The sequence below is a fragment of the Rhinolophus sinicus genome, chromosome 15, assembly GCF_057876585.1.
Source record: "Rhinolophus sinicus isolate RSI-liver-muscle chromosome 15, RSI-T2T, whole genome shotgun sequence".
Classification (NCBI taxonomy): Eukaryota; Metazoa; Chordata; class Mammalia; order Chiroptera; family Rhinolophidae; genus Rhinolophus; species Rhinolophus sinicus.
Window position 1 is genome coordinate 34,529,103 of NC_142515.1, and position 22,267 is coordinate 34,551,369.

General features: G+C 36.6%; 1 protein-coding gene across 3 annotated transcripts in view; it reads left to right on the top strand.

The window, feature by feature from the left end:
• Positions 1–22,267, top strand: part of PRKG1 (protein kinase cGMP-dependent 1) — a 1,140,935-nt gene that overhangs the window by 746,912 nt on the left and 371,756 nt on the right. For all 3 annotated transcript variants that reach the window (XM_019738600.3, XM_019738591.3, XM_019738608.3), the window contains exon 4: positions 12,802–12,907. In XM_019738600.3, the coding sequence (XP_019594159.1) occupies positions 12,802–12,907 (106 nt within the window). The remainder of the gene's footprint in view (positions 1–12,801; positions 12,908–22,267) is intronic.

Sequence of the window (22,267 nt, forward strand, 5' to 3'; positions counted from 1 at the left end):
AGAATAATGACAAACTTAGAGGATTACATATCATTTACTAAAGAAGAGATGGGCCAAAAGGGGACATTTCTATTTTAAAGACTACTAGTGCCTAGAAAATAAATGTGAAGTTGTATTGCCTCTCTTTCTTTCAACCGGCTTTGTCATACTTTCTTAATGGGACCTAGACAGAAGCATTGATTTTTCCTATTTATATGAGGACTTGAAAGGGATCATAAATTATGACTGTTGAGTCTAGCTTTAAGGTAGCGATGAACTAAGTTGATATATAGATAATACAATGAAAATGGAATCATCTCAAGCACATCAACAGTGAAATGTATGGGGAAGATACAGCAGGGGATAATAGACATATAATTTTAATACTTTATTTTTCCCCTCAAGAAATAAGATTAATTAAGAGTACACCAAATATATGGCTTCTGACATATAGACAGATGTTTATAGAAGGAGAAACGAGCAGTGTGATAGAAGAACCGACTAAGAAAAAGGAAAACCCCTCCTCTGTGAGACAAAATATTAATAACATTTCTGAGTTGAAGTCACACTTTTAAGGAAAAGTTATTAGTATGACTTTTTAAAGATGTTTACTTGAATTTCAGTAGATACATAAGCATATGTTTTCAACATCTTGGTGTAGTGTTCGGGATATAGACCATCCAATGGACAAAAGGACTTCCAGATGTAATACCCATTTCTTTAAATGGGATTTGAGACTTAAAATCTGTATGCACAGATGTGCAATGACATTTACCAAAACATGTGCTAATATTTTTGAATTAGGCAGACTGGTCAAAATGTGCCAACCTGCCAGAAATTGTCACTATGATACTGCAAGCAAAACCATCTCAGTAACTTGCTAGAGATTGATGCTTATGATTGAAGCCCAAAATGTGCCATATTTGTATTCTCAGCAGTGTGATGTGGACCCTTCTACATATTGAGCCCATTGAAAATTAATCTTAATAAAGTGGGATGGCCACCCAGCCTGTTTCCTTTTGTAAAGAACCACAAACCATCTGTTTAATAATGTTCAATTCTAGAGTTTTTCTTGACTTTAGTTATATGAGGCTTCTTCATAATAGGATTAAGAACTATCCTGATATGAAGAGTTGGGAGACATTTATACCTGAGTTCCAGGCAGAAATATGTATGAGTAGATGTTCATTCAGCAAATATTTATGAGTCCTTTACTGTGTGCCAGTAACTGGGATACACTGCACTGGGGATAAAAAAGATGAACAAGGCACACTTCTTGCCTTCAAAAGTTCTGTACTGCTGTAGCCAGCTTTCTTTTCTTTGTCACCACATTAACATACTCTCAGCCTTTACCGAATTTCCCTCTTAACTCTGAAGCCTGCCTAAACCTGTGTTCAATTCACAAAGTAATGTTTCTTTTTATTATTCTGAGGTAGTGAGCCAACTTCATCACTGCTCTAAATTCTTTGTTCTTTCTTTCTTCAACTCTTTCAGAATTCATTGTCAGTACCCTACAGATCACTATTTATTTGTTTTCTGTTTTCTATTATTTATAAGATGGTAACATCATTAAAGGACATCCATGAGTGAATAACATTTTAGGTACCAGGTGTCATGTGTATGTACCATAAGTTATTTAATTCATACCTTAGAAGAACTTCATGATACCTATACTATTATCGCTTGAAGTCAACTAATGAAAGTTTAAATTACTTGCCCAAGGCCACATAGCCCTTGTGTTCTATAGGGAAGATATTCATACAGGCTAGACTCCAGGTTCCTGGTTTTCACACTGTAGCATGCTGTCTTATGCCTTTGGGTTCCTGAGTCTTTACATTTGTGCATAAAGCATTGACTGAGACACCATTTCCTTCATTAAAGTCAACAGATGTTATCACTTTTTTCCTAGACATCTGACTGTCTGGTATAGGGTCTGTCACTCAACCATTATTGTTTTGTACAATGTCCCATACAGGGGGCTATTACTACAAAATAGCTAATACCCATCATTATGTACCAGTTGTAGATCTAGAACTCACTCCTCTACATTGATCCTTTAGCTACTGTAAAAATCTTATGTTTCAATTGCCACTTTGAAGTGCTCCAATTCAATTCCCCATCTGATTCAGTAATCCTTTCTCCATCATTTTATCAGATGGTCTACTGGAGCACTTCCTGTGAGGGGAAGCTTCTTAGCGCAAGATTCAGCAATTGCTGTATTCCTTTTGTCTTTACATTGAGTCTTAATCACCAACCCTGTATATGCTAATTATTGGTTTATTTCTGTCCTTGACATTTCAGGAAGAATTGCCTCTTACTCCAGAAGAAACATTATGCGGTATATTGATCCAAATTTGACTTGAAAAGGAGTAATTAAGGCTATTAGCATACGGTGGAACAATAAAAAAGAAAGATGTGCATGTGTAAATAAATAAATAAATAAATAAGTGAGTGTGCAAAGTAAAGAAAGTTCACTCTAGGCAGCAGGAAGGTACTTGAGAACAACGTCTATATCTTGTTTATCTTTCTATCACCACTGCCTAGTATAGCTCTTGACACATAGTAACATCTCAACAAATGCCTGTAGAATGTTTATAATAAATGTCTACCAACTCTTGATTTTAGACTAGCCCTTAATTCTATTACACACATTGAATTTATTTGAAGTCTAATAAATCCATCAAATCTTTTCGAACAGTTACTGAGTTTTCCCTTTCTCTTATTCAGACTGAATACCCTCAGTTTCTTCACTTTTTTCACAGATTGAAAACATCGCAGTACTCATAGTGGACTATGGTACTGATGTAACTTATGTATATGAAGAATATGACATGAGACAAGAGTGATAAACACCATAAAGGAAGCACGATCAGAAGGTTGTAGACATTTAGAGGGAAATATTCTAGCTGGGGTGAACAGGAAAGTCTCCATGGAGAAAGTCGTCTTTGAACTGGGTCTTTAAGGGCGACTAGGGTTGTTATGAGTACAGGAAAATAATTGGATCAAAGACATGAAGGAAAGGTGGATTTGGAAACTGGATTTTAGAATTGCTGGATGAAATAAACGATATTGTGTAAGGGATTATGAGCGATGAAGCTTAGGAAGGTACTTTGACATGAATATGGATTAAATATGAGGATGGAGCAGTTTTGTTTATGGGCAGTAGGGAACCCTTGAATGTTTTGTGAGTAAAGTAACAGGATTAGAATAGTCCTTTAGGAAGATCAATCTTGTAGGACTGATTGGAACAACTCATCACTGTAACTGTGTTTGTAAGTTGCTCACAAAGTGATTGTGTGATCTTTACTGTTCTTTACTAGACTGAACGTGTAGCATGTTAGTCGTCATAACCCTTATTACTACCTGGGGGTCTTTCCACGCCTCCTTTCATTCTTGGTCTCTAATTTGTATGTTATTTACACAGAAAGCCACTTATTTCCTAGAAGTTCATGTCCCCCTTCTTCCTGCTCTTTTTCCTAACATGTCTGACCTTTGCTTCATGCCAGGGTTGTTTTAGATGACCTGAGGTAGGTTGATTGATTTGTTTATCTGCTCATTCTACATTTTTCCATCCCTCGTCCTCCACTACCAACTTTATTTTTTAGAGCTAGGTGTCTAAAGGGTTCTAAATAATTGCACGTTGGTTTAACCAGTGTGTTCCAGATGTAAGACAATACAGTGTATGGTTATAAACAAAGACTGCAAGGAGAAAGACTGGGATACTTAGGGAATTGTGTGTTTCCACAGCTCATTTTGCATCCCCAGAACCTGTTACTAATCAGTGCTTAGGATTTTCTATTTACAGGCTTTGGCCAACAAGAAAGGAGACATGGTTAGAGTTCTGCATGAGTTGAATTTACCCCAACACATTTGAGCCCTCACATACATTTATCTCTGCTCCCCTTGGTGACTGTTGTTAGCTGGATTCAGGATGGTTCATATGGCTTAAACTTTTAAGGATGATGTCTTGAATAGCACTGGGAATTATCATGCCTGAAAACTGGAGAAGAATGATGCGCTGTGCCTCTTGAGGTTTTTCACTGAGGGCCACCTAAAGACAGAAGGTAGCTCCTGGTAACTGGAGGTTAGGAAAGGGTGCATGCCAGATGTTACACGCTGTTGAGAGCCAGGAGAAGGTGAGGTGGGACAGAAGGTTGTATGAGGAGCCTGCCTCAGATGCAAAATATCTTTGAAGCCTCCCATTACATTAAAACGGTGGTAACATTTTCAGCCCACTTATGTTTTAATTTCAAGAAATCCTCCCCAACTCAATGATTGAAGTCAAATTTATATTTTCTTTTTATTCTGTGGTTTCAGAGTATTTAATGACTGTGAGTAGGGTGGTGAAATGGGGCAGAAAAATTGAATGAGGAAAGCAGATATTCTCACCCTAGTTTTAGAGGCATGTATTAGTAAAAAGAACCTAGGCTTTGGACTGAGAGCGAAGCTGACTCTTGTAATTATTATATGTGTGACCTGGGCAATCATGTTAGCCTGTCTGAGACTCAGTTTCCATATTGATAGAAAGGAAATAAGAATATCTCATAAGGTTAATATAGGTTAAATAGATATAAGTATATAACAGACATAAAGTTCTTGTCATGTTGTATAGTAAATGTTCCATAATGATAACCAAAATAATGTTTACTAGTATTCTCATATGTGTATTAAAATATTTGACCCTTTTAAATTTAAATTAAAAAATTTAAATCTTCATGCTAATGTTCTCAAGAAGTCACCAGTTCGTCTTACCAGTTACATTATACAAGGTATGAAGTCAAGGAGAATTTAGAGAAACAACTCTTTCTTTTTCACTGGCTTCATTACAGGACAGCTCACGAAACTACCACCTTCCAAATATATGAACGTTGGGACAACACTGATGATTTTTCTTCTAAGTTTGTAATAATGATTATTGTTATCTGCAACGTCCAATTTTACAATCAATTCTCATCATAGAATACATATATATATATATATATATATATATATATATATATATATAGTAAATTACATGCAGGATATGAAATATTTAGCATGAAAAAAGAACATAAAATATCTTAAGAATAACTTTACATTGATTACATGTTAAAATAAATACACCCATTATATCTATATCTATCTATCTATCTATCTATCTATCTATCTATCTATCTATCATTAAAGATAACTTTTTTAGGGTAGAAAGGTTAAAATAAAGCCCTCATACACCAGCGAGGCAATTTGCACAGTGGAGACATCAGTGTGTTCCAGATGCATTGTAAACAGCAAATGGCCTTCTCTAATTATGAAACATTTGTCTCAGAACATTCTGGCAGTTGGAATTTGGCTTTAGGCTAACATATGCCTTAATAATGTTGGAAGCAGTTGTGGGCTTCATGGACCTCGCCTAAACATCTCTTTGAAGCTTCTGGTTCTGTCATACTAAGTACCTGAGTCATCACAGATGATTCACACATCAAGAAATGAGGTGGAATTCCATATAGTGAGCATATAGTAAAGCACCTTATGGTATGAGCTGATGTTCTTTGACACTGAAGGTGAAGTATAAGAGTGAGCTAATTACACCTTTTCTTGTCCTTCCTCTTGCATTAAGCCTTCAAAAACTTCTAATCCATTTCGACAAAGTATGGATCAGCAGAAAGTTTTAAATGAGACCCACCTAGTGTCTGAGGATGTTTCCTAGAGAACAGGGGCTGACTTAGCAAAGAATAAGTTATTCTGGAATTCATGTCAGAAAACTCCACTAATGTTTTACTGCAAGGGAATGTCACTTAGACACAGCTCAAGTTCAAAACCAGTTATCTCCTAATAGAGGTTATGAAGATGTATGGTGATTTTCCAATGAAGTAGAAGGATAGAAACAGATTTTATTTAGACAAAATGTTTGGTAAACACACAGAATTCAATTTAGGAAATACTTGATTAGCTCTTACTTTGGGCCCTCCCAGGGAACAAGAGAAGCATATAAAGAAATGATTATATTGTTATGAGTATTACAATTCTAGAGCAGCACTGACCAATAGAAATGTAATTTAAATGGTACATGTAACTTCAAATTTTGAGGTGATCACATTGAAAAAGTAAAAATAAGTAGATGTAGTTAATTTTAATGGTATGCCTTATTTAACCCAATATGTCAAAATATTATTTTAACATGTAATCGATATAAAATTATTCATGAGGTATTTTATGTTCTTTTTTTCATACAAAGTTTTTCATATCCTACAGGATATGCATAGTACATTTCAAGTCCCACTAACCTCATTTCAAGTACTCAATAGCCACATATGGCTAGTGGGTATCATATGAAACTGTGCATATTTAAAATCATCAAGGGCTGGGAAAATATAAATAACTGCAAAAAGTTTTGTCTAGAAAGAACTGAAAAGGGAAAAATAAAAATAACTTAAAGCTGGGCCTTGCAAGGATGAGAGTTACAAGACAGGTGTGTAGAAAGCCATTCTAAGTTGAGAGACAGTCATAATCAAAGGTGTGGAGTAAAATAACCATTAATCTAAGGGTTTGGGGCAGGCTCAAAACTAGAGAGCAGGCTGGGAAGACCTGGGAAATGCCACCAAAGTGTCCTATGGAATTAAACTTTGCCTTGGAACACCAGGTATCAATTTCTTTTTTAAATACTGAGAAGAGTCTTATGGAAAAACAAAACACAAAACACGTTTTATTTAGTTATCTAACCAAGTAAATCCATCTAATCAACTTTTTGTGTGTTTATTATGGTAAAACATATATAACATAAAATGTATTCTATTATTAAGTGTGCAATTCAGTGGCATTAAGTACATTCATATTGTTGTGTAGCCATCATCACCATCCATCTGAAATTTTTCATTATCCTAAACTGAAACTCTGTATCCACCAAGCCTATTCCCCTCTTTCTGCAGCTCCTGGTAACCAGTATTTCACTTTGTCTCTATGAATTGGGCCATTTTAGGTACTTCATATCAGTGGAATCATACAATATTTGTTCTTTTGTGTCTGGCCTCTTTCAATTAATATAACACTTCCAGTGTTTATCCATGATGTAGCATGTATCTGATTTTCATTCCTTTCTTAAGGCTGAATAATATTCCATTGTATGTATATACCACATTTTATTAATCCACTCATCCTTAGAAGAACATTTGGGTTGTTCTGACCTTTTGACTACTGTGAGTAATATTGCTATGAACATTAGAGTGTAAATACCTGTTCGTGTCCTTGCTCTCAGTTCTCTTGAGTATATGTTTAGAAGTAGGATTACTGGGTTATATGCTAATTCTACATTTAATTTTTAGAGGAACAGCTATACTATTTTCCACAGTGTCTACACCATTTCTTGTCCTACCAGCAATGCACAAGAGTTCTAATTTTTTCACATCCTTGTCAACACTTGTTACACACACACACACACACACACACACACACACACACATATATTAAGAATAGTCATCCTATTGGGTGCGAGGTGGTATCTCATTGTGGTTTTGATGTGCATTTTTCTAATGTTTAATGGTGTTAAGCATCTTTTCATGTCCTTATTGGCCATTTGAATACCTTCTTGATCAACTTTTATAAAGGAAACATTGTCCCCAAAACATAAAATTTACTTGGCTGATGCTTAATAATTTTTATGACTTTTCATCTTGGCCTTTTTAACACTTCCAAAGTTATCTGAGTGTCAAGTTATATACTGTGGCTTACAGCAACCTACCACATTTATTTCTAGAGTGCAAATATCTGTTGGGCCAAGTGATTCCAGTATTGTTAAGATAATTAGGCTTCTTTATTATGGGAAAGATAGTTTAAAAAGTATGAGCAAGTAGTTTGAAGTTATATTGTCATATTCATAACATAAAAGTAAAAGAAAGTTACTCGTTTGCTTATTATAAATCACTTAGGGTAGCTTATGACGTGCATGGTTCTTGCGCTTAAGAAATGGTAGTTATTTGCAAAGGCATACACTTGTTACCTGTACTTCTGAAGAATGGAACATTGATTATTCTACTATTTTATGTCCAGGCTAGAAAGTTGGGTATTAGGGTCAAATTTTCTCTCCCTGGCATTTCCTTTCAATTTAAGATCTTAGCTTTAAGATCTTTCATATCCATCCATCTCTTTAGCTTCATTGCCACTACCAGAGTTCACCCACTTGGATAATTACAAGAGCCTGTGGAGCCCTTGCCCTCCCCCTTCTCCCTTCTATATGTATCTTTCTGTCTGTAGCTCTCGTTCAGTCTCTGTCTCTTTCTTGTCCCCCTAGTCCTGCTCTCCAGTCCACCATTAGGCTACTGCTAGCATATCCTTTCTGAAATGAATCACCTACTTGAAACCTTCAGTGTTCCCTCCTCACTCAGGATCAAGCCCTAACTCCACAGCAAGGATACAAGAATCATTTGTTTTCCTTATTTCTTCAGCTTTACCTCTACCTCCTGCTTCATGCAGCACTTCAACCTCCCTGGACCGCTTGCAGTTTCCTCTGGGAGTCATCTTTTCATCTTTACACATTTGGAACCGACCACTCTGCCTGGAATGCCCTATGCTGGTAGTGGTGATGGGGGAAACATTAAAATTATCTAGCAGCTCCTTTTTTACACTTAACTTTTGTAGCAAGGTCAGAGAGGCCCCTGCTGGACTCAGTGTTAACCCTTTATTGCTGAACTGTGGTGATCTTAGGAAATCCTAGGGGGAGGGACGGGGATAGTCAGGGCACTCAGACAAGTGGCTGTTTACTAAAATAATATTCTTGATTTATTAATAATTTGCGTACCCCTATACATGTAGATCAGCTAAGTATTACCCCCGTCAGGCCCTTACCACTCTCACTGCCTCCTACTCTCAGGTAACCATTTCTCCAGGACAACATATTAAAAACAAGATCTAGAGGTGGGTCTAGTAACTACCATAATTTTAAAATATTGATGAGTATAAATTATATTTAAGATATCTGCAACAAATGTTGGATGATATAAAAATGGCCATGGTTTCTATTGATGACAAAGCACTACTCTAGTTGGTTGCTTACACTTATAATATAAATGCTAAATTTCAGTAACAGGGTAGTAAAAATAAAGATGCTTTTCTGCCTCATATTTGCAAATCCTTTAAATTTTATTCACAGACTCCTAGGAGCTTTGTGTATCCCACTTAATTAAGGCTGCTATAACAAAAAACAAACCATGGGTGGCTTAAAAAACAAACATTTATTTCTCAAAGTTTTGGAGGTTTGAATTTCAAGATCAGGTCTCCAGTGTGGTCATATAATTGGTGAGGACTCTCTTCCTGGTTAGGGCCTCTGGTGTATGCACAGAGACACTATTTCCATCTTGTGGACTTCATCCTCATGACCTCATCTAGACCTAATTACCTCCTATGATATTGTGATTTATGATAAGAAATATATATTGGTCTTCATCCTTGTTTCTGGTACAGAGCTCCTAAAATCCTTGGAATTTCACAAGTGATAAGAGCAACAAAAATGTTTGTTGTGATGTTAATGAGTTGACTTTTGGAGGACCAACCATGTGATTAGAGTGTTAGAAATTTCAGTCCCACCCCAGACCTCTGGGGAAGGGAGAAGGGCTGGAGGATGACTCTATCACCAATGGCCAATGATTTAACCAATCATGCCAATTTAATGAAGTCTTCATTAAAAAAACCCAAAAGAAAGAGTTCAGAGAGCTTCCATGTTAATAAACACATGCAGATTTGGGGAGAGTGCTGTGCCTGTAGAGGCCATGGAGGCTCTGTGCCCCTTTCCACATACCTTGTTGTATGCATCTCTCTGGCTGTTTCTGAGTTATATCCTTTTCAATAAACCAGTAATGTAGTAAGTAAAATGTTTCTTTAGGTTCTGTGAGCTGCTCTAGCAAATTAATTAAATTTATGGAGGGTGTCTTGGGAACCTCTGATTTATAGCCAGTCTGTCAGAAATAGTTATCAACCTTGACCTGTGACTGGCACATCTGAAGTTGGGGGAGACAGGAGGTTAGTCTTGTAGGATTGAACCCTTAACCTGTAAAACCTGATCCTATTTCTGGGTAGATTGTGTCAGAATTGAGTTGAATTGTAGGACACCCAGTTGAGAATTGCTTGTTGGTATGGGGACAACCTCCCACCCCTCCACATTGGAATTGGTACCAGAGCTTATTTACCTTCCGAAGGCCCCACCTCTCAATACCATCACAATGGGGGTTAGGGCTTCAACTTTTGAATTTGGGGGAGACCCAAACATTCAGTCCCTAGTACCAGGAGAGCCACCCTGGCTCAGATGATTCTCTTCTGAAAAGCCTTTAATCAGCTTTCTCAGTTCCTCCCCATGCCTTTTTCTGTGTATCCACAGCCCCAAATACTTACCCACTGCTAGCACTTACTCTTGATTTGTTTATTACCCCAGACCAGCAGTGGACAAATGTTTTCTTAAAGGGCCAGGTAATAAATATTTTAGGCTGTGCAGTGCAAATCATCTCTTTCAAAACCTCTCAATTCAACTAGAGACATGTGAACAATTCATTATGAATTAGTACCAACTGGACAAAGAATTAACCAAGCTTACTATTTGGAAGTGCTGAAAAGGCTGCGTGAAAAAGTTAGACGACCTGAACTTTTCACCAACAATTCATGGCTCTTGCATCACGACAATGCACCAGCTCACAGGGCACTGTCTGTGAGGGAGTTTTTAGCCAGTAAATAAACAAATAACTGTATTGGAACACCCTCCCTACTCACCTGATCTGGCTCCCCGATGACTTCTGTCTTTACCTGAAGATAAGGGAAATGTTGAAAGGAAGGCATTTTGATGACACTCAAGACATCAGGAAATACAATGACAGCTCTGATGGCCATTCCAGAAAAAGATTTCCAAAATTGCTTTGAAGGGTGGACTAGGTGCTGGCGTCAGTGCATAGCTTCCCAACAGGAGTACAACATTGCTGAATGTAGTGATATTCAGCAATGAGGCATTAGCACTTTTTCTAGGATTAGTTTGCGTACTTGTCAGACCATGTATACTTGAGCAAAAAGGAAAATCCTTCCCCACTTTCTTTGCTTTATTCCCTTCAGACATAAATGTTCAACAACAGTAATCATTGTGAAAATCATAGGAATTTTATTTTGTGAAGTGCTTATTACCTACAGAGATTAATATACCACTTAATAGCAAAGGTAAATGGAGAGGTTTTTCTTTTTTTTTTTGAGTGGTCTCTTTAAATTATGGAAGCAACAGACTTACACTCTAGCAGCTTGTTTAAGAAGCAAGATGCTAATCACAACTCTAATATAATCACACTTTCGATAACAAGGCAAGGTGATTATTAGTCATGCTTACCTACCTGTAAAATGCTGACTTGACTAATATGTATACTGGCTGAATATAAAAAAGGTCTTGGTATCTTGCTCAAGGTCATGGACAAATTTGCAATCTCATCAAGCCATATTCATTGTTATGCAAAATATCTAAAACACCGTGTTACTTAGCCTATGTTTCAATAGCCTATGTAAATGGGAATCAGAAGATAAAATTAAAATATTAAATTCTGAACTTATTTTTAATTATCATTTTTCAATACATGAATTATGATATCTGATAAATTCAGTTTAGATTTTGAATGTAACATTAGAGTCCACCTAGGCTTACATTTAAAAAAAATTTTGCATCAGTAGCATCACGTGCATAAATTAATCAACAAATATACCCAGTGCTTATCAATTGAAAAGCTAATTTCTTGAAGTGGGGGGAATTTAGATGAAATGAGACAAAGACTTGGAGGGAATGTACAAACGTATGTGAGGAAACATAAGATAGGCATAGCAGAGATAATGAATAGTGTCTGCAACATGTGTATCAGTGAGTGACACAGATAGAAAAAGCTATCGTAGTTTATAGGAAGATTGTTCATCAGGAGAGACCAGGGATGGAGCCTGGCCTTATAGTGTGAACTCAGGTGTAAAATCTTGCAGATAACTTGGTCAAAACACACACACACCCATCTGCCCACGTACCCCTACCACGCCTTTTCTCTTACTCACATGGCTTCCATGTTCACTACGAGCCTCCTCACTTGACTCCTGAATTACTGTCACATTTGCCAGGTGTTCATTGCTCCTTGTTTGAAACTGTGAACACAATATATCACCGGAACAATTTTCCGCACACAGAGATTTCATCATATGGCTACTTGGCCATATGGTTTTTACATAGTTATTTGGCAGCACCAGTGTGTAGGTCTGTGTGCTGCTTGACTCTGGTGTCTCTGAATCCATGTCAGGCCACTCCTAGATTCGTCTTTCTCAGGCCTCACTGTGATCATATCTCTAGGTTTAAGAGCCTGTAATAGAAACTTTTATATACGCACTGCTGCTAGGAATATGTGTGGTGAAGTCTTTCTGCAGGGCAAAGCCTTAGAATGTATGTATGCTTTACTTACACATTTTACTTCTCATCCCTTTGAGGTGCGTTTTAAAAATATGTATAACAGCACAACTATTTTATTGCCACTGTTGTAAAAATAGCAATATTAGTTGGTGTATTTGTCTTTTGGAGGGGACTGTTTCTGTATTGGAAATAACCTAGAAACCATTAAGAATGGTGATGAATACAAAACATTTTGATTTTTCTTCCTCGTAAGCATTTAAAAATTATGAAGTAAATTTTGTCCTTAAGAATACTTGCCTTCTTAACAAAATAGGACGTTATGATCCTAGCTTTACATGAAGGGTAGTCATTTTCATACCTCTCACGAATAAGTCATATCTTTTGCAGTATATAGTCCTCAGTTAAAAGTGTGTAATTAATTGTTTACTGTTTGTTTTCTTTTTCTCCAGCTCTTGTCAACGTGAAGCTCTGGGCTATTGATCGACAATGTTTTCAAACTATAATGATGAGAACAGGACTTATCAAGCATACCGAGTATATGGAATTTTTAAAAAGGTAGGATGCTTTCTTGTCTTTTTCTAAGAGCATTTATGGTCTTTACAACCCTCTTCTCTAAAATGCAGATCAGGGAAGGCTTTTGCCTTTTTCTTGGTCTTAATAGCTTATGAAGTTGTCGAAGCGCAAGACTTTGGATTGGCTTCTGCATATTTCTGGTGCCTATCATATGATATGTGAGTTTCATTCAACATTCTCTCACAGAGGAGTGCGGCTCACAGAAACAAATGAGAATTTGTTTGAACAAAAAAAGGGATATTGAGTCCATCTCTAATCATGTACCAGTCAATATATTTATGGTATCTATTTTCTAAAGCTACCCACACTGTAAGATTGAATCATCTCTTGTGTGAGTTTCCATAGTAAAGGTCAGATGACAAAGATGGAAAAGTTCCAAGAAGAAGCTTCTCATACTTTAATCCTGAGTTTAATTTCCCAAATTAAGTTCATTTCATGTTGCAGTTCTGAAATATCAAAAGTCTTTCTTTTCTTGATATTACATATTATCATAATAACTCAATATAGCATGGGAATTGGAATAAAAAACAGCTTTTCATTTCTTAGGAATGCACTGAGATTCACCAAAATGCATTTCTTTGTCTCCAAGCTGATTTTATTTTGAAGAAAACGTGTAATTTTATTGAAAAGAATATTGGCAACTCTGATTTTTTTCAAAAAGTATTTCTTTTGTATCATTTTTCTTTTGAAAACAGAACCATCTTTAAATAGTGATGCACAGATTTTGTGAGCTAATGGGTGTGTACCACCAATTAGGATTTCATTTTTAATAGCTAGAATAGTAAAGTAGCTTTTTCATTTTTATTTTTGGTGTGGAAATCATTTAAAAAATGGAGCTAGAAAATCAAGTTCACATTTTCTTTCAGTGATACATCTTAAGAGATATCTATTGAATTTTCTGAAGATGCAATTTTAATATTCTTCAGTATTCCTTGTGGTTAACTTAATTTGTTTTTGATTCATTGTTTATATATTTTCATTTTCACTAAAATGTATTCTTCATATTCCTGCTAAAGGGACAATAAAATTCTAATTCAATGTCAAGTAATAATATATTGAAATATTACTCTATCAATAGAGTGTTGGGCTTTTTTCTCAATGTGATTAGAGGAAACATTTAGTAGAGGTGGAAATGTTAATTTCTGTTTGGAAGTCGAGTATAGTTTGAAAGGAAATGAAATTTTTCAGGTGCCATATTTATGTATATATACATATATATGTTGATATGTATGTGTGCTGATATATGTGTATATGTATGTTGATTAATATGCATAGAATGATACAGAGGTGTGTGTGTCTGTATGGAGATAGAGACAGAGGTATTAATATTCATTTATAAGCCTTTGTTTCAGTGCAAGTTATTGATTTTTTCTGATGCAGCCCTAATAGAGAAAGATCACAATTGGTAATCAAAGAAATGCTTACTTGTAGGACAGAGCCCATTATTTGTCTCATGTACCTAAGTGTTGGGAACTTTCGATGTTTGTTTCAGCTTCCATAAGTTTGTTTTCGCAAGAAAATGGAAAGAGTATCAATGTTGTCTTGTATTACTCCAACAAAACCTTTTTTTTCTTAGAGGCACTATTTCAGGAAATAGAGATTGGAGATGTCTGTGTTTTCTTTTGTTTAGTTGACCCTGGATATTGTTTGGTTTTCGTATTATTCTCTGAGATGCCTAAATTTATGTTATTTTGAAAATTCAAAGCTTAAACAATAAAAGTTGGTTCTTTGGAGTAAATCCACATTTCTTGTTGGGAAGCTTAGAGCAAGTAAAGTGTAGCAGGTTGAATTAAAAAGAAGTAGGGAGTGACTTTGATGTCTCTTTCCATCTGGCCACTGTGTAAAACATCAAGTCCACATCATTTGTGAATGTAGTACTGGGCTGGGAATCCGGAGAGGTGACATAATGCTGATCATTGCCGGGGGCCAGCTTTAATCTTCCCTAAATTATGACCGTGACCAACAGGTTCTCTCTCTCACCCTTCCATGGTTCACAGGTCCCGTTGAATTACATAGAGCCTCATTAGCTGGAATATTCAGGGCCCTCCCACAGCCAGTGCCAGCATGCTTTTTCGGCCTGGTTTTGTCTTGCCCCAGGAAAACGAAATGATTCCAGGTGCCCAGGCAGTCTCTGTGCTTTTATATAGCACAGTGCCTCTCTTGCCTTCTCTCCCCATTGTCAGTGTTCAAATCTCTTCTTTTAGATCCAATGAAAAGCTGTCTCTTCCACAGATAATACCCTCATTCCACCAAGATATAACCTCTCCCTCCTTTGGAGCTTCATCTCTACCACGTGTCTCATTTTCTACTTTGTTTTATTATACACTGACTATTAAACTTCTATTTCTGGACTATAAACTTTTCACGATGAGAGCTATTTCTTAAGCATCGTGGTATTCTTCTTTGGCACAAATTTACCGCTTTGTAAACAAACAGTTTGTAGAACAGTGTATGCGGGACCAGTACATACCTGGCAGGGCCCAACGCAAAATGAAAATTCAGGGTTCCTTTTTCAAAAACTGTTAAAAATTGGAGGACATTGACAGAATAGTATTAAACCAAGCATAGGGATCTTCTAAGCTCGGGCCCTGTGCCATTGCACAAGTTCACACTCATAAGGTTGAAAGAATAAATAATATTCATTCCTCCTTTACGTTCCCAGATGAATGAATTCACCTCGTTACTATTTATTTTGCAAGGCTGTGAACCGATGGCATAGTACCTCCAAAGGAAATTATAGATAATGTCAAAAACTAAGATGATGGAACTTAATTAAAAGTTGCCCCATAACTTCAGAATTACGTTTACTTCCCTATTTGTTATTGATTTAAAAAAAGAAAAAAGAAAAAAGAATTGCTTGCCACACTTTGACCTCATGTAAAATTTTTAAAGTTTTATATAGTCAGGTCAATCCACTTTTTTCCTTTATGGTTTCATGTTTAGAGAGTCTCACATACCTTAACATTATAAAAATATATACTTAATGCTTTCGAGTTCTCTGTAGTAATCTGCGTGTGTGTGGGGGGGGAGGGTTCTCTAATGTGCTTGCTAAATAAAACTGTCATCTGATTTTTTGTACTAAAGCTATCATAGACTTTATATTTTGTTAAAGCGTTGAAGCTGTTGTGGCACTATCAGAAAGATAAAAACTCCATGGATGAATGATATTATAAATCACCAGAGTTCTTTGCAATAGGATTTCTGTTGTGCATTGGAATGCCTTCCTAACAGAGGAATTTCGGGGGAAGCTCCGTGGGAAAAGAGGAATGATCCTCCATCACTTCTCATCTCCCCACCCTACTTTTCTTCTTTATTTTTCTAAATAAGCAGTAAGTTTGAGGGCAAGGAAAAGGAACACAGCATGCATATAAATGCACTGCCAAAACTGAAGGATTTTTTCTTGATTGTCAATGTTGGTTTTTATTTTCATTCCAGTGTGTTTGCCCATTTTGTAACTATCAGTCACATAGTTTGGCCCCCTCGGTTATTAAATGCCACATCGAACTGTGATTCTGGTTTTTAAATATATTTAGTCATTTCTCTTTTGTGCTTGTATTTCACATCCCCTAACGTCAACACAGGTGTTCCTATGCAATAGCAAAATAAACAAATAAATAAATAAAAATACTCAAGGGTCATTGCTACTTGTAAGTAAGGCTGGATTGCTATAGGTTCAGTAGTGATTTTGCCAGTTGCCAGCCCTTTCCATTTTCTTTGGCTACTGAAAAATGCTTTTGTTTTTAAGATGGATTCTGAAAGCTGAGCCAAAGAACTGCCAGAGTTAATTTGTGTTGCTTTTTTCTGAGCATATTCTCTGGGCTGCTGTTAGTACTGGTGTCTATACCTGGTAGAACATTAGAATGCTGCTGTGTGACCACTGGGATTTCTCGTAGGAACTGCTGGCCTCAGCCTATGACAATGATGTTGATGATGATGATGAACCTCTATATTACTTGCCTCACTGACACCTTGGGACTCTTTGGAGGTTATGTTACTGGAGCAATCCTATTGACACTCAGGAAACCTTTTCTTTCAGTAATTCAGATATGCTCATGTCACCTCCCTGCATAAAACCTTTCCATGACTTCTTGTTATTCCTAAGGACGAAGCCTAGGTCTATAGCATTGTCTTCAAATCCCATCGTCCCCTGGTTACTGCTGATCTCCCCAGATTCATCTCTCTCTCTCTCTCTCTCTCTCTCTCTCTCTCTCTCTCTCTCTCTCTCTCTCCCTCTCTCCCTCTCTCCCTCTCTCCCCCTCTCCCCCCCTCTCTCTCTCCCCTCGTCCCCCCTCACTCCCTCCCTCTCCCCTCCTTTCTCATTCTCTCATTGCTCTAGTCACATGGTGATCTTTCCTTTCTTAAACCTCCATGCTCCCTCCCGGTGCAGCTCCTCCCAAGAGACTCCTCTCCCTTTGAATGGATGTATTTCCGAGGGTGAGGTATGGTGTAGCATGCCCCGTATGCCTGCTGTGGCAGAAGAAAAGAATCAGATGTCTCTCAAAATAATTTTAAATATCTGATTTCCCTTTCCTGAGTTGAAAGAGGCATTAATAATACTAGCCACCAAGTTTCTTATTGTATTCTCCATAAATAGAATTTGAAGTGTGGAGATTTTGAAGGTCTTTGGTGACTGGTTCCCAGCTGACTCCCCAACTGTTAAAGAACTTGGAGGTATTTTTCCATTTTAAAACTCCCAGTCATATGGTTTTGTGCTCTTTAGACAGAAAGGTGCGTCTTTTCCAGGAATTCCTGATCACTAGAAACTAATTTATAACAAAGTTACAGCTAATGGCCCCCTGTGTGGGCCTTGCAGCATCCACCTCAGTGGAGGGGCCTTCAGTTGTTTGGAAATCCACACCACCTGTACGTAAGCAAGCACCATTATTTCTATAATGGCTATTAAATGACCAAGAGCTCAGGATCAGTGTCTTCTGGCGTCAGACATTCAGGCATCTGTGTTTGTGGCTTCAGGCTCCTTCTTAACCTCCTGCCCAGAGCTTCTCAAGCACAGGTGGTAGGTAGTCTTTAAGCAGGACCTGTTCTTGCTCAGGCTGTGTTCTGTGAACTTCTGTTAAGGAATTGGACTATTTGGACATTTACTGAAGGAGCACCTAGGTACGCTGTAGCCTGGAGAAATCAGGGTGCTACTTTTGGGGCACAGAATATGTAACAGGCAACAGTACGGTCTAATTGAATTGTTGAGATCACATTTGTGGAAAATCAAAATCATAATTCCACTTTCCCCAGATTTTTCCCCCTATCATTTACAGGGAGAGATGATGAAAGAAGGCATAGATGAAAAATAGTTTTAGTGATTTTAGACCTTTCGAAAACATTTTTCACAGAATAAGTGACAGACCTATTACACTCTTAAGCTTTGAGCTTTAATAGAACTTTTCTAGAAGATTGTGAAACCTGCATTAAAATTAAGCTCGGCAATGCTGACAGAGTTCTAATTTGAAGGGAAATAATGTGAAGGGTAAGTAAAGAGGTCCTTCCTCACTCCATTTTCAAGTTGGCCTTTTCACAGTCAATTTCATGGTAGCAGAGCCATTCTTATTAAAGATGACATGAAGAACAAATAAAAAAAAAGTAGCCATTAATTTCTTGTTGTCATCTAGCGTTTGCACAACTGTCTCCATCATGGATTCTTTTTTTTGGAGAAAGACAATGTAAACTCTGATATTTGCATAATTATATATATATTTTTTTTAAAAATTATTCATGTATACATTTCATGTATAGGCATACTCATCCTCACAGGTGTAAACTCTTTCTAATTCTTGCAAATAGTTAGTAAGACACCCAATTTATGGCATCTATGGCTAAAATCTCCCATTTATTAGGTGGATGCAAAAGTAATTGCGGTTTTTGCAATTATTTTTTAACCTTTTAAACCACAATTACTTTTGCACCCACCTAATAAGTCAAGTAATGAAATTCACACAGACAAGTTCTGTTTGGTCCCTAGAAAGACAAATTCTCGGCTCTGGCACTTAATCCATTGCTCCATGATGGTGCCTTTCCCGGAGTCCGCTGGAAGGGATGAGTTCCTGTGAGGACTGTAGCTGACTTTTCCTTACCATAACCCTGAGGATACTTTCTCAACACTCCGGGGTTTAAAAACCTAAAGGAGTGTGAAGAAGCAGTTTACAATAATATTCCCCCATTTTGTTATTGTAGCTTTGAAACTTATCAGTCATTCCCATTGTGAAACTTATTTAATTTCTATACTCTTCATGTAGAGCCTACTTACAATCTTACCTTTGTAAAATATTTTGTATGCAAAGGCTTAGTATGCAAAGGCATCTGGGAGGGTATTCTTTTGAATGAGGAAAACTATTCTGAAATGAACAAGTTCAGAAGGAATCCACAAGATATTGGGGAAACTTAGTAAGCTAGGATTCTTGGATCCTGGCAACCTAGATTTCCCTGCTTGTTGCAGAAAACTGCTTCCCCACAGTTGGAGACAAATCTGAGCATCTGGAGTGGGAATGAGGAAATGCTGTTGAGGGACAAAGTAAACATCAGGGTGATTTAGACAAAGTGCGTGTGTCTTAACTTGTACATTTAATCAGTCCTGGGAGGAGAAGAGTAGATGAGTTTGTTCATTTATAAAAAGCACAAAAGAGGTGGAATGTGCATCATAGGTCCTATTTTTAGGTGGGTTATTTTTTGTTTTTTTTGTTTGTTTGTTTTTCTCGGCTGGTTGGAATAAAGTTAGTCATAATTTATTTACCAATATGATTTTACCAAGGTGAACTCTACAGCTTAGAATCTGGCAGTTTATCAGGATGGGTATTTATGAACCAAGCAATCCTGCTTTTCTGCTTTGTTTAAGGTGCAGGGAAAGGGAAGCCCTTAGAGGGAACACCTGGCATGATGTTTGGTTGCAGACATATGGGCTTCCTGATGAATACTCCCCCACAGTGAGTGTTTTCAAAGCAATGAAGGATATTGGCAAGAAAACGAAAATACAATGGCCTGCACCTGATACTTTACACACATTATCTCCGTTAATTCGGACAAGGCCCTTTGAGGTAGTTGGTGTTATCACCATTTTAGTGAGGAGGTAACTGCAGTTGGGAAAATGAGCAACTTTCTCCACATCTCATAGCCTCATTCAAGACTGGACCCAATCCCAAAGCCCTTGTTCTCTTAGTTACTATAGGCCAACTTCCTGAAAATGAGTCATGTCAGAAACTCAATAGATCAGTGTTTATCATTTTTTTTAAAACAAAACAAAAGTATCGATTGGTAAACATGGGAAAAAGTCATTACAAAAATTCATTCTTGGAAATTTATTTCTTAATGAATTTCAACCATTGCAAAAGTTACATTAATAGTGAGTATATTATGTGTTATGTGTATATATCATCCATCCATATATGAAAGGGACATTGAGGTTTTAAAACGTCATTTAAAAACAAAGGGGAAGATAATTTTTTTCTGATATCTCCTGATAATCATGTCATTTTAAAATTTACTTTGTATATAATAAGTGATAGAATATTTATGCTAGACCCTAGAAGGATTTCAATTATGCTACACAACTTCAGTTATCCTATAAATACAGAGAAAGTGTGTAAAATTATTCATACTTTTTTATGGAATTAAATGAATTCTGTTTTCCCAGTTGACTGGATGGGGTCCAATGGGTAAACACTGCATTCCATATTTGCAAAGAACTTTTTAAGTACTCTGGTTTTTTGTGCAAACAGAGATAAATCAAAGTTGCTTTGGAGGATGGATTTGTTTGTTTTATTTTTTTGAAAGGAATTAAATCTATAAGTAAATCTAACACAAACATAGCCCAGATTTAAAGTCATGAAAGAAACATTAAAATTCAAGGACTTTAATTCCAGAGAATTCTGAATTCTTACAAATTTCAACTCTCTTTTTGGTTATATGTACCCTGAACTCTGTATACTTAGAAGTGGCACTGTTGGTGAGAATTATGTCCTGGTGTTGGAGGCAGGGCGAGTTTGGGGAAATGAGAGATTTTTGTTATTATTGTTAATCTCTGTTCCAATATTGCCTGGATAATAATATGAAAACATACTGCAAGACAATCCAACAAGTGAGTGTGAAAAGAAGCTAAACCCTCACTAATAAGCTATTATTGTCTTACATTCGTGAATATTATTATAAATGGAATTAAGCCAGACTTCTTTCCTCCCTCCCCCCTCTCTCCTTTCCTTTTCCCTCCCTCCTTCCTTTGTTCTCCTCCTTTCCTTCTCTTTTTTTGGTAAATAAATACATTCAGATGTAAGAAGTGTAGTCAATAGCTTAAGGGTAAAGTTAGGTCCAAACAACATATAATCAAAATGTCTTTAGAAACTTAACCCAGTACATTTTGCTATGTTAAAAATATCCAATTCATATTTTGATTCATTTCAGACACTTGTCCCACCAGGTGAAAGGTGTGCTAAGTACGTAGTACTAGTAATTAGACCACCAGGTAAAATAAAAAATTGCATATTAGACTTATAGAATTAGCCCAGATCAGGTTTTGTGGCACATAAAAATTAGCTTTTTGTATTAAACAAGAAGTAAGACAAATTAAATCCACAAGTACGTACTACCCAAACATAGTCAAGATTTAAAGTAATAAAAGAAACATTATAATTCAAGGACTTTGATTCCAGAGAATTCTGAATTCTTGCAAATTTCAACTCTATTTTGGTTATAGGTACCCTGAACTCTGTATACGTAGAAGTAGCACTTGGAGTCTCTTCTAGAAAACATTTGTTGTTTATTTAGCTCAGCTTAAGTATGTATTGTCTCCCTAAAACAGTTTACCTAGTCTTCACTCGTGCTGATCCGAGCTCAGAGTCTCAGAATTCTAACAACTAGTTTAATTGGACTCTCAACCACTAAACAATTTTTACTTCAATTTAAAGCTCTCTAATATAATTGAACAAGAGATGCCCTGCTTGGTTAAAACAATCAAGCTTTTCAGAAATATATTTATTTCTTCTTTCTGCTGTCTCTAGTTTTTGTTCTTGGTAGTCCTTGTTCAATTGCTCTGGCATCGCAAAGTATATGATTTGCTTCTTTAAATAGTTCTTTTCTATATACATTTCACAATAATTTGATTATACTATACTACGTCATATTATACTATTTACTTAAAAAAATAATCCAGATAGCCAAGCAGAGGTTTCATTTCAGAGGTTCTTGTAAATTGTCAATAAAGAAATAAAGTAAAAATGACTTTTATTTTTAGACTATGTTTTAATCTTGTAATAGTTTAATTTCCTTCTTTGGGCCACGTAAGGACTATTTGGAGAGACCCTAGCCCACTCCATTGGTAACCTCCTGTACCAGTGCACTCGACTT